The 14011-nt window shown below is 36.0% G+C and overlaps 1 protein-coding gene across 1 annotated transcript in view; it reads right to left on the bottom strand.

Annotated features, from left to right (window-relative positions):
• The window catches only part of LOC148673556 (guanine nucleotide-binding protein G(q) subunit alpha), a 60105-nt gene that overhangs the window by 35755 nt on the left and 10339 nt on the right, over window positions 1-14011 (bottom strand). The window contains exon 2 of the mRNA XM_088630162.1: window positions 2591-2775. Coding sequence (XP_088486288.1) covers window positions 2591-2775 — 185 coding nt within the window. The remainder of the gene's footprint in view (window positions 1-2590; window positions 2776-14011) is intronic.

A 14011-nucleotide genomic window follows, 5' to 3' on the forward strand; every position in this document is an offset into this window, starting at 1 on the left:
CTGCTACTTCCATCGCACTTAATGCTGATCAACTCTTAAAAATCAAAAACAGATCTTTAAACGGCTGATGGATAGACAGGGGGCGATGCACTCCTAACCAATCTGTCCATCTATAGTTGAGACAGAGTCAAATCCAAATAAAAAAAATACGGGTTCAAGTCTGACTCATGATCATCGGTTTCCACCCCACAACCACCAAATCTGACCTTAAGTCAACTGAACAAAACTGAGTTCTACTTTAAACAATGCCTGGATAAAAAAAAGACCTCAAATGATAAACAGCAGAATTTTCTTCAAACCAGCTAAGTAAAAATGGAAACAAAGTGCTGAAAGAAAAGGGAACAGCCTCTCCATAAGTATGTTAAATAAATCAAATTGCTTTTCAAATATTCTGCAATTTAATAAGACCTTGTTGCATTTTACAACACAGGCTGTTATAGTATTATAAAATACAAAAAAAATAAACATTCTTACCATTGTTAATATGAAGGTGTATATCAGTTAACCTAAGTACGTAATTCTACATCTGCTTCTAGCACTACCAATAATAAAAATAATAATAATAAATGAAAAATAATTTATCAATGGAAAACAATAATGTAATCATTTAAAAGGTCACTGTTCTACAGCTGAATAAAACTTTACCAGATTAACCCTGCAAAACCTTATTCTACCATTGCCTCAGTACTCTTATCAATCAGTAGTGGATACCATCTGTAACAATTTGATAAATGTTTAAATAAAAAAACGATGTAACCATATAAAACATGTAAGACAGCAAAAGTAAAAAGAGTTTAAATAGATCCTCAAAACACATAATCCTGTCAAGAATTTGACATTTACTAATGCTTCATATGTTTTCATATTGCAAACCCCACTACACATAATACAAAAACACAGGGTTAACTTAGATGCTGATTTACTGTGTAGGACAAACAGCCACTAATAACAATACCAATAATAACAGCTGGCAGTTAATTCTTTTGGGTATCCCTAAGGCATTTGTGTTTGGTGAACTGTAAGTATGAGGTATAAAAGAATTATTACAAAACAAGTATTCATTAAAAAAATCTTTAGCAAGATGTCAAAATACCATATTTATCTCTCTAACCTTATCTGTCCTAGATGCTTATTTCAAATGTGCATCCTGACACATCCTCAATTCTAATACATTTAGTGTTCCAAATAGAGCCAAAGTAATTAATGTATCAAATAAACTGACTCTAGAGCTCCAGAACCAACTTCCTTGTCTGGATGGATAAGTGAAAGATGACAGTTAAAATTAGATGCCATACACTCTTAAATTTACATTTTGCAGAATATTTTGCATTAGAGCAATATTTTTTGTTTGCCAAACAATTCTTGCTAGATCTAGGTCACTATTGTACCAGAGCAACTGATTCACTCATCTGATTTATCATTTTTTGTTTACAATTAACAAGCATTTCATGAGAAGAATAAGTCATACTTATGGTCAGAGTAGGTGAAAATTCACTTTACTTATAGTGTTCTGCAGTTATTGCATTTAGTATACAATGACTTTACTTCCCCATAAAATGCAATTAGCGGCAGTCAATGGTTCCTCAAGTTTTCAGTTCAAATAAGATCATAATCATTGTTAACCAAATAAACCAAAAGCATTTAAAATATAGGTTGAGATTATTGTATTTAGTGTACATGTTTGTTCTGTTGAAAAATAATTTCAGATTTTTAAGTCTTACTCAACAACTGGCAGAAAATGTACCAGCATGCACATATCAGTTGGTATACTATTGCATTGTAATTCCAAGTTCTTAATTGGCTCTCGGATTATTAATCAGTGTCACCTGTAAGCTGTTCTTGAGGAACTGATGAGTTAAAGCCCTCAATTGTTGTAACGGTAATAGATTTCAGAATCAAATATTAAAATATATAATTTACCTTTTCAAATTATAAATGAATATTACACAGCAAAAAAATAAACAACCAACAGACCAGTATTTATGTTTATAAAGTTAGGGTTTCATTTTCTAGAAGAAAAATCAATTTATTGTCAGTTATCTATGCATCACAAAGCATAATTAAACATACCTGTCATGCACTGTCAAGTCCCAGCTTCTGGGATTCAAGTCAAAGTCAGAGCCACGAAAAACAAGTCAAGTCTGGAAGTCTTTACAATATACTTACAAGCTTCTAGTGTCAAATGACTGTCAGGTCAAATTTTGAATCATCCCGAGAAATCAAACCGTTGCCTTTACTTTTTATTTTTTACTGTGTAAATCTAAAACTGAAGTCCTCAGAAATTACAAAACACATTTTGGGAGGTGGTTTTGAACACTGGCCTAAGGTTTTCCAAAAACAATCGCAGCTCTTCAGGATTGTCTCAAGTGTATGTTATAAAAAACCTGCAGAGATGAAACGCTATTTCAATTCAAGAGTTTACATTTTCACCAAAGCTGTGAAGGAGCTAAAAGCTCTTTTGGCACAAGAGATTACTACTTATATTCAGAAAAACACAGCAGGGCAATACATTTTTTTACCAGGTTGGGGGAAAAAAAAAAGAGACAGCATTCTCCTCAGCACCACAGACAAAACATTTTGAAAATCTTACCTTGTTATGTTCATACTTGTATGGGATTTTTAGAGTGTCCATGGCTCTTATCATAGATTGCATGGCTGTGAAGATATTCTGATACACCAGTTTTGTGAAACCCCGTTTGTCCTCATCCGAGTAACCTGAACCATGGATAATTCTCATTTGTTTGATAAACGTGCTTTTGCCACTTTCTCCTGTACCTGTACAGGGGGAAAAGAAGAGAAAATTATTTTTTTAAAATCAGTCTTTATTTCACAATTTACAGATACCCATTACAGTTTTCATTTAACATTGTTTCAAGCAAATGTTTTGAAATGGTTGCAAAATCCAAAAACAACAGCTTTGCACACGACAAGTGCAGAAAATACACTTCTCAAAACAAGGTACAACTTCAAGAAGTACAGTACAGTCAATGCAGGTAAAAAGAAGCGAGAGGTTTTCTATTTTTTTCTGACAGAAAGCTTAGGTTATTTTATCAACAAGAGGACTGGGAAAAAATGACAACGTAGGCATTATGTTATAAGAATTAGATAGCAACACACCATTATTGGTGGTAAACAGCCAGTTCAACTGAGTTCATATGTAACCCTGACTGATAAACCAGCATTACTGTACAAAGTATAAATGAACACAGAAGTAAGAGATTAAGGGAACTGAAGTTTATTTCACTGTAAAAGCACGACAAACTGCACACTAGGTTTATAGTAAGTTTCCAAAACACAACTAAAGAGTTGTACAAATTATGTAGTGTAAAAAGCTTAGAACCACCTTCAGTATTTCTGCTGACTTGTGGAAACAGTAAGCAAACTGCTACACTGTTTCAAATGAGAAAATCCTAGTCTTTCTGAAATGGTCTAGTGTTACACACAGTCATTTAAAGATATGAGGTACAGCTGTGTGAAGAGAAACTGTTACTATTATTTTTAAAATTAAAAGGAAATAACAGTAGATGTCTCTCAAAGAGACATTTCATTTGAAGTTAACTTTAGTAATAATACACTCTATAATGACTGTATCTGAAATGAAGTAAGTGACCATCTACCTACCGAGGCCTCAGACTTTGCCTGACTCAAACCATAATAGTAAAGTTAACGCAGTAATGAAGAGGAGAGTGGCTGAGCACCCTAATGTCAGTCATTAAAATGGTCACAAATAATAACGTCTGATGACAGTTTTTTCACCATGAGTGCCTGGAACAATATAATACTGCCTTTTCCTTTTAAAAAACATGCAACAAAAACAGCATCAATCACAAATTCAACACGAGAACAGGACTCCCCCCGACACCTTAAAATAATCTAGGGAAACCTGCTGATGTGCAAAATGAGAGAGATTTCTCCATACTAAATCAGCAGGAGGTACCTCTTCTTCATAACCGGATGGGGTGCCCACAACTCTGTGGGTTAAGTTTGTTTGAAGTATTTATAACATAAGACCATTCAGACAGAAAGATCAGCATTAAGCAATATTACGTTTATGACAGTCAAAAAACATAAAATTATATACTTTTTCCCAACATTTAGAATCCTTGTTCAAGGTAGCAGTGATGCCACCCTACATCCCAATCTTCTCAGATCTCAGAAGCTAAGTAAGAGCAGGCCTTGTCAGTAATGGGATGACACACCTCTCAGGACAAACTGACCACTGCCGTAGTTGATATTCATGGACCAGAACTTCCAAACCTACATGGCCCAGTATAGCGACCAGGCCCACAGTGTTGATGGATGTGCCATCTTTAGGAAGAGATGTTAAGCCAAGGTGCTTGGGACTTGACACTTGGATAGAGTTCATGCTACGTCCCACTTTAATTCCACCTTTGGCTTATTCTATCCAGTCTTTCTAAAGTTCCCCCTTAACTCAGTGAAGCAATCCCTCACTGCTCTGTGTGATCTGCTGCATAGGGATTGCTGGAGCTTAATGGCCATACATAATAGGAGCTGCAATTCTGTGGCAGAAGACACGGATCTCCCCTTTGTAATCTAAAGTGGGATCAAAAGTGAAGCAAGGCATTTTATTATTAATCCCAGAAAGAATCTTGACTGTCGCCAGTACAATATAAATCCAAAGATTAGAACTTAGGTTTGCATACAAAAATATGTACAAAAGTGCATAGGGAGTGTTTTAATTTAACGTCTAACACTGCTTTTGTCAATTTTAAGCAATATTACATATGCTATGTAAAATGTCTAAATTGCTGGACACATAACTAGTGCTCTTTTGCAAGAAATGTCTTCATCAAATAGATATAGAACAGGAAAAAAGATAAACAAATGACAAATCCATAAGAATTCCACACATGGTAAGAATTTTAAGTTCATTAAAACTATTACTAGAAACCATGCTTGCCATTACAGCTATTCAGGACGGCTAGGGAAATCTGGCTTTTAAAGTCTACTTATTATTAATGTTTTATTTCGGGGTCTCACTACTCTAACACTAAACACTAAATTGTCATGTTTTTCTTTGTTGCCCGTTTCTATAGTTTCTTTTTGACTTCATATGTCTGTTAAAAAAACCATAATATTGTTTCCATAACTAGCAATACCTTTGTAAAGTAATTTACAACATTTTACATTTAAAACGTTTAAAGAAGTCATTATAATCTTCTCTGGTTTTGAAGCAAAATAAACCTCCCAAAATAAATTTCTAAACCAATCACAGATTAATAGTCAACTTTCACCATTAATCCAGTATTTTAAAAGACAAATCCAAGAAAAGTAATGGTAATCATTGTTAAATGATTAGGTTTTCCTCACTAGTAGAATTACTACACCGAAACGTCTGGAACAAACGGAGAGGAAAACCCTCTGAAAGACTGTGATAGCTGAAATATGTCAGCCTTTCATCCTTGCACAGATTCCTGTGATTTACATAAACATTACACAGATTTATAGCACAACAGCATCATTTGAATTACAGAAAAAAATACACTGAAATCAGATTTAAAAAATAAACTTGAAGATTTACAAATAAAGTAAAGCACCTAAACTAAAAAGACTTACTTAACTATGATTACACAGCACAGTTACACATCTGTTTCACGTTTGCCGAGAGCACACTTTACGACATTATATACATGACAAAGACCACTACACAATTTCACGTAAATGTGATTTGTAAAACATCCACTTCCCTGGGTTATGTAAGGGTTCTGCTTCAGAACTCTTCACATCGCCCCAATTCTACATTCTGTAAGTCAGAAGCAACCTTTTCTTAGCCACTCGGTGAAAACAAAGAATCACTGTTCAAGATACGGCAAAGATCCTCCCTTATTTTCCCCAGCTGTGTCTGTGAGTGAGGAAGGAGATATGCGAGAGCAGAACTGCAGGCTCATTGGGGTCTGTTGTCCTTTAATGGTAACAGGTGTGTGCTGATCACAGGGAGAGGCAGGGAGAAGAGAAAGAACAAAGTAGCAGTATGAGGTTCGGAGGGAGAGAGAGGAAACTTCCCCCGTTTGTATAGGGGAGACAAATGCAATAGAGATGAATGAAAAATGTTTTAAAAACCCTAAAATTAGAATAACAACACAATAAACAGTAAATCATAGGGAACTACCTTTTAACAAATTTATAAATGCTGTACAACTGCATGCAACATTAAAGTATATTATTATTTTTCTTAGGAAATACAACAAAATGTTTAAACATTCAATGTTCAGGTTTTGTTGTTTGCTGACGAATCTTAATTCTTCATACGGAAAATTCCCAGTCTCTCTGAAGAGGCCATCCATGAACATAAAATCGGAAAACAAATTCCTAACCACAAGATATCAGAAATCAGCCAGCTTGTCTTTAGCATGAGCAGGACTTCAAAGCTTTGGGCGACACAGAAAGTCAACATCAGAGAGCCAAACAAAGGTTTGGATAGAGAATTAATTAAACCACTTTCAAACTACGATACGGGCAGATTTTCAGCACCAAATTATCCTACAAATTATCCTCAGAGGGCAGTTTCAGACATTGACTGTAATTTCCCTTGGAATTTGGAAAAGTTGGACAGAATACTCTGGATGTTGTATCACAAATGCTGTTAATTAACCAGTAGTAGGTTTTTTTTTTTTAAATGGGTTTATAAATACTTCTTTTGGGTGCGTGACTGACAACTCAATCTAATCAACTACAAATAGAAGTAAATAAAACTGTGATGATCTAGTGCATTATAATGCAGGTTCATCCATACATTCTTTTTCTTTAGGTGTAAACCAACAAGCTCCAATTTATATGAAATTTATGCTGGGGTAATGATACAGCTCATACATTTACGTTGATACAACTTTTTAGTATAAATTAACAGGAAGGGGAGGACCACATAAAACTCAGCATCTTAAATCGACCATGTGTTCCACCAAAACTCTGCAGCCAGACAAGAATGACATTGGTCAGAGAAGCAGCCAGGAGACTGAAAACAACCCTCAGACACCTACAATGTTTCATAACTGAGATGGGAGAACCCGAGTGAGTCAACAATAGCTCAGGTACTCCAGAAATCTGGGTTGTATAGTTACAATAAAAATGATTATGCCCCATCAAAATGTTTTGTTAGTCATACAAAAAAAAACCGTTCAAATGTTGCAATTTGAGGTTGTAACAAGAAAATGTGGTAGAGGTTTAAGGAGGTCAATACTTCCTATACCTACTGCGCATTTCTAACAATAAGACCTAAAAATTGAGAAATTTAATTATCGGAACACTGGTACTAAAAGGATTTCTGAAGCTGTTTGAAGTAGAATCAACATGAAATCCATCTAAGTCCTTTTTAACCTTTAGTAGCTAGTAGGACTTCATATTTCTCAGTTTATTGCTTATTGCTTTTAGAAAAGAAACATCTCATTCACATTGTACTTCTGCGAGTTGCTGACACCTTTGCAGAAAAAACTGAATTTCAAAGTAAAATCCATACTACAGGCTCAGATGTGAGCTCTGATTTCCAACCACGCGCTCAACACACATCAAGAAAGGGGCTTTGATCCGTGATCCCAGCTGTGACTAAGCAATATGAAGGAATTCTTTCTCATCCATTCATATCATCTGATCTCTGTTCCAGTCTACTGTGCATCAGTGTAGTTCTGAACCCTTTTTTGCATGTTAATCGGAGCCTGCCAGTTCACTGTTTGTCTAGCAACAGGAATAACAGAACATTCTACTCCTCAACATTCCAGTTGTTCACTAAAATACTGGAACAGGCTTTGCAGTTTACTCCTCATTTAGAAAGTATGGAAGATATTTTTTTTCCTGCTATACCAGTGCCTGCAGTCATCCCAACGGACACAAAGTAATTAAACTAAAAGGAATTCACAGTAGCTTACAATATAGGTTAATGAAGGCTTTTATGGTAGTTCTATACAATTAAACTTTTCTATGTGAATAATTAGGTTTCTCTCCAAATAGTATGCCAGTTTGACAAATTATTTTAAAACAAATGCACTATAATTCTCAATACACAATGTGTTATGAGAATTTAAATCCAATTTATTTTTTAAAATTCAGACATCATACATAGCATACCTGCCTCTCCTTTTTTTTCATTCAAAAGAATAACTATTGATGCACTTGTTTTAAACCAATCCCAACTAGCTACAACCTTTCTACAAGACAATTAAGAATTTGTGAATCAGTTTCAAAAAACAAATGAAAAGCACAGCCTATTTAAATAATTGTATTTTAGAGAAAGTAGGCTGTAAGCACACTAATTCTGTACAGCTATTCAAAAATGGCAAATTTCCAAGTATTATTTATTTGTAAGATGATGTGATAGTATTATTAGCCACCCCTCAAATTCTCCCTGCTCTTCCAAATTGTTGTGCATCCTTAAACACAGGAAAGGGCTGAATGAATCTTTTTTTAAAATTTGGCAGATGTTGTTGACTGCACTTTGGTGACCATTTATTAAAAAAAAATGCTATTGTATGAATAGGTGATGAAGAGATTTTTCAAACAGTCAAACATTAATAAGTAAGCAGTAAGACACTGCTGGGCGTTGGTTCCACTGGAATAACTGCACACGTGGGGCATAGTGGTGTCAGTCCTTGGCTTCTTTACTGTATTTTATTTGGCAAAGTAATTCATATATCTTTAACATTTCAGACATTTTTGAATTGTATACGTACATTTAAATTAAGTTATATATTGCCAACAAACGTTACAGTTCAAGAACCCATCTTCTGCCATTCAATAACTTTTTGAGATCAATGCAGTTATGCGCTTTTCTGTCACCTTTGATCAGACAGGTGTCATAAGCACTGAGCTGCCTCTTAGTCATGGTTTCATTTTCGACACCTCTTTTTGTCACTTCTGCTTTGCAACTGTGTCAGTGTGTACTGCCCTCCTCCCTCAGGAGTCAGTGGTTGTGAGAGTCAACAAGCTAAAATTTACTTAGACGGATAGTTTGCTGCTTTGTTCTCTGTGATAAATATTAGGTGTGGGACTTGTTTTTAACCATGTTCTCCACCGTATGCTTATCTGCCTAATCAGAACTCATTTTCAAATAATACAGATACAATCCAAACACTATTACAAAGGTCTGAAAACAACTAATTTCTGAAGTCCAAAACTAAACAGATCCCTGTGTTTTTGAGAAGAATAGTAACTACTTTGCTTTACTACTGCTGATACGAAATCCAACAACATAACGGCTAGGCTTTACTCCATAGCTCTGGCATTGGCTAATAAAGTTCATCACATCATCGTGAGCAAATGGGTACATTTTTCATGCCGCAGTGTTATTCATACATGACATTGTGAAACATCTTCTTTGGACAAAAGTGCAATAAAAATGATGAAATACAGTACCACATTCTGAAACAAGAATTTGCAAACGCCTCTTACAAGAACGGTCTATTCCTAGTTAGAGACGTAGCCACCCTGTAGCCCATCCTTGAAGGACACAGCACACGTCTGGGCAACACCTTGAATGGGATGTGCCAGATTATTTTTGATAGTTTCTGCAAATGCTACTTAAAATGTGTGTTTTTACTGGGAAAAACATGATAACCTACAATATCTGTGGTATTTGGGTTATATAGTTATATATAGGTCACCATCTGCTCGTGCCTATTTTCCAGGTAAGACAGCTAAATACAGTATCAAAGTGGGATCCTAAATAGTCCTTAGTCTTTATTTAGTAAACTGTACCTTAGTAGTATTTAATACTTTTTGCCAGCATTAAACCTTCCTACCAACAGATGCACAGCAGCACAGAAAAGTGTGTATTTAATGCTTATCTAGATTGCAGACATGACTCTAAAAGAATCACTTCACCTTTTGCCAGCTTTTCTGGGGAGAGTGGGATTTGGTCATGGCAGGGGATGTCCTACACTTGGCATGTAAGGTTCATTACTTCTGTAAAACAAATTACCAGCAAGAGGAATCCAATTGGCCCATTTAACTCGTTTGCTCACTGTTAACTAATTGATTAAAAATAATGGTCTTCTAACCATCTCCTGAAAATGTACCAGGGTGACAGCTACAAAAACAAGGCTGGGTAATTTGCACCCCTCTCACATCTTTCTGTGAGAAAAAAGGCCTCCTGTTCTCAGGCTAAAACATACTTCCATCTTTTAAACCTAAATATAAATTTCAAAGATTTTTGCTAATCAATGAAATGACTGGGCAGAACCATGGTAATGACATGGTAAAGAGGTATATGTATCAAAACAGAGCAGTATGGAGCAAACACCCACAATTAAAAGAGAGCTGGATGTCCTGATTTGCTCATCTACAGTGCATTTTTTCACATCTCAGCTTTCCACCTTTGACACTGCATGGCAGGGGATTATCATTCCCCATCGCGAAGAATTAACCTTTGCTCACATATTTAATATTTTAATACCGTAAAACTGTTTACTCTCATTTTCTAAATGTGTCAAACATAGGGATTTGATTTTAGAGGCACTGGAACGTGAATGTCTTCAGGTGCACCAAGGATGAGCCCTGTATTTTTTCCCTTTTGCTTCATTGCTTGGACTGAGAGGAAAGGATAGTTCAAATTTCAAAATCAGATTTTCATTTGAGAATTAAATGGCAAAAGACATGAAACAGTTAATTTTGTAAGAAACATTAAATTATAAAAAATGGGCAAGCCTTAATGAATATATGAACCACTTGTTAAATACAGAAATGCACATTAACTTTGAGCCTTGCTTAAGCTAGGAAAGTAGAGAATCCTTTGTTTCCTTTACATTCAAATATTAGAGACCTAACTTGTTCTAAGACCTAATGTCACAAAGAACCAGAAAAGGATTACTGAACTATTTATTCAAAATTTCCCCTCTAGGAAAAAAGTTTAGACATATTTAGCTGACCTGTGACATATCTAACCAGAAAAGACACAATGCACCAACAAGATCTGAACTAAAGGTATCCTGTATTTTAAAATGGAGACGAGTTAACATCTTTAATAACACCTATAAATCAATGCTCTACTCAGTAATCTCTCCACATTATGAATGTGTTACTGAATATTAGAACTATACAATGAACACCGAACATTTAATACTTTCTAACAGTACGTACATGTTTTAACAATGGAATTAAGTACTCTCTCCCAAGTCAAAGAACAAGCTTACAGAGCCGTTAAGCAAGAAACAAATTTTAGATACACAGCTTGCTTTAGATAAAACAACTATCTGCAGTCAATCTGAAGGCAATGAACTGTAGGAACACACTGTTAAATACTAATGTCTATTTCCTCACATAAAGCCATAACATAAAAAACACAAGGAGGACCAATTTAGAATGTAGAATTTAAATTAATTGTTAAATAAAATATTTCATATACACAGACACTATCAGATGCATTTTAAGCCCTTTCCACTTCAAAAACTAAAGAAGCAGATGGAATTTATAAACTAAGACATTTTTCTCTCTTCCCAACTCAAATAAAAATGAGAACAGTGTTCCTTCTGGTGAAGAGTAGTCTTGAAACTCTCACTGCAGTCTAACAAAAAGCAGCAAAAACCTGTTCTGGAATCTAAGAATCAAGAGTAAGAAAGACAGACACACGACCTCAACACGGTGATGATATGATGATTGTTACGAGTCATGAAATAAAGATTAACCCCTGTTTGGTAATACCACAACTGAAAGTGCAGAAAAGATGATCTGCCACTCAAAACTGGAACAAAGAACAGACGGTGGATGCTCTAGAATTCGTTTTAGGAAAATATTTTATGGGACAGTTTCAGGTCAATCAGGAACTGTTTCTCAACAACTCTGATTATAGTTGCTTGCTCATTGGGTTGGAATGTCAAGGCAGCAGTAAGTCAAGGACAACAGATCCAGTATAGAGGGGAATTCTAAAGAGTGAACCATACACATCTGAATAATGTTCACCTTATGCGACCTGGACCTCCAGAAGTAGCAGACCCTCCTTCTCTTATCCAGCAGCTGTTAATGGCACAGACAGCTGATACAACAAATCAAGACCAGACACGGCCTCAGCTGTCAGTGATCATGAATGCCGGTGATGCACGTCCTTGCTTTCTTAGAACAGGTTCATGGGGAGGGTCCTAATAACTCTTCCCGTGAACTGACCACTTCCAGATCTTGACTACACAAGGAACACAAAGGAAAGACTGATCAATGCCCCGCTAAACTCTGTGTTCTTTAACGGGATAGATTAAAACAGAAAGGTAACAATTTCAGCTAATCTGAATTTCATAACCTCAATTTCCTTTCGGGATCAATAAAGTCTTATCTAAACAGAAAACTGCGAAGTGTCAAAGTGAGAAAAGTTGCCATTTGTCCTGTTGCTTGACCCCTTCAACAAATGGGAGCTCCCCATGTTATTGGAGAATCTCCAGGACCACAGTGAGAAAACGCACATAGTGGGAAAACTACCAGGAGTAAGTGCACATTCCGTCACTTGATCCTGAAATCCACTGAGAGTCAAAAAGGGATTTGTTTAGCTTGCAAGGGTGTGGGGGATTCAGAGAGAGCTTGGCTGGAACACCAGCAGTTCTACTGCTGCGAACAATGACTCTTTACCAGCGGGACACGGGTTCAAGTCCCTTTACCCTGTACCTCAGTTGTGCCTGCACACCCAGCTATAAGGGTTTACCAACACTGTTTTGCTACACTGCTTATCCTGCTAGCTGCCCATCCTGCAGTAGTCTTGTACTCTCAATTGGCTTAACAATACAAAAACCAGTTTTGCCTCCAATTAGCCACTCTGCTCATGCAAGCACTTTATCCTTAACCTAACCTAGGATTAATTAACTCTGCTTAACACCCTCAATATTTCTATTTTAGAGGCTGGCAATCTCCAGGTTTTAATGTAATGTAACGTTTCTGCTAATGTTAATTTTAAAGGGCTGGAGCGAGGCTCACACTGTAAAGGTACTCACCAAAGAAACCAACAGGTTGGGACCAAATGTCAAGTATTGCTATGGGATATGTTATTAGCAGACCGTACACTAGTGATCTTAAGCTGCAAGGTTAGTGATTTAAGTCATCCAGCGTCTCCTCAGCTTGCCACACAGCATTAACCACATGCCAGGTTCACCTACTGCCCACAACTCCTAATGAGCTAAAACTTCTCTTATTTTGATTGCATTTTCCTTTAAGACATGATTTCACTTCCTAGTCTTGCCCTGGGATACTAAGATAGTTCCGTAGGGGATAAAACTGAAACATTCCACTTTCATCCAGATAAGACACATTTATATCAATATTAAAACTGTCTACTGAAAAATGTCTTAATTCGGGACAAGCTCCTTAAAGGCAACCAGCAGTACTGACACATTTAGGACACATCTTAATTACATTCTGTCTCTTTTGATGTTGTTGGCTTGTTTTACTTAACATTTTTCTGATGTTATAGATTCCACCTAATACCATTTTAATTAAAGAGAGCCAAGCTTATTGGTATTTTTATCAATCGTATTTTGTGTTCTGTCCAGATCTGTGAGACTACTCTGACACTATTTTCCATTCTAGATATCCGCCAGGGAAATTATTTATTATTAGTCCTGCATAAACATTTTGTGGTAAGCTATTTAAATTAAAGAAAGCAACCAACACCGTATATAAGAACTGTATATGGACTTCCTTAAAAGTACTCCATTCTTGGACTGATGACAATGGTAGAACTTTATTGAAGTCAGTCAATGGCACAAACCACTTGCAGACATTACAATGAAAACTTTCTTTGACATCACTACACCCATAATTGATCCCTATCTGATAAAAAATGAAAATCTAAAGTCACTGGCAAGGAATGGTGGCGTCTCAAAAGGCAGGAAACAGCAAACAAGCTATAGTGAATGAAGTAAGGGACTGTACAAATTGAGAGCTCAGGGCTCTTGTGGATATCTGCAAATGTTTGGCAATATTTACTGCTGCTATACCTTCTACAACACTTTTCTCTAATCAATATTTTCACAATAGAGAACTTTCATTTTGATAAATGGATTCTGTTGATAAATGTATACATTCTTAC

The sequence above is a fragment of the Lepisosteus platostomus genome, chromosome 4 (assembly GCF_059453375.1).
Source record: "Lepisosteus platostomus isolate fLepPlt1 chromosome 4, fLepPlt1.hap1, whole genome shotgun sequence".
Taxonomy (NCBI): Eukaryota; Metazoa; Chordata; class Actinopteri; order Semionotiformes; family Lepisosteidae; genus Lepisosteus; species Lepisosteus platostomus.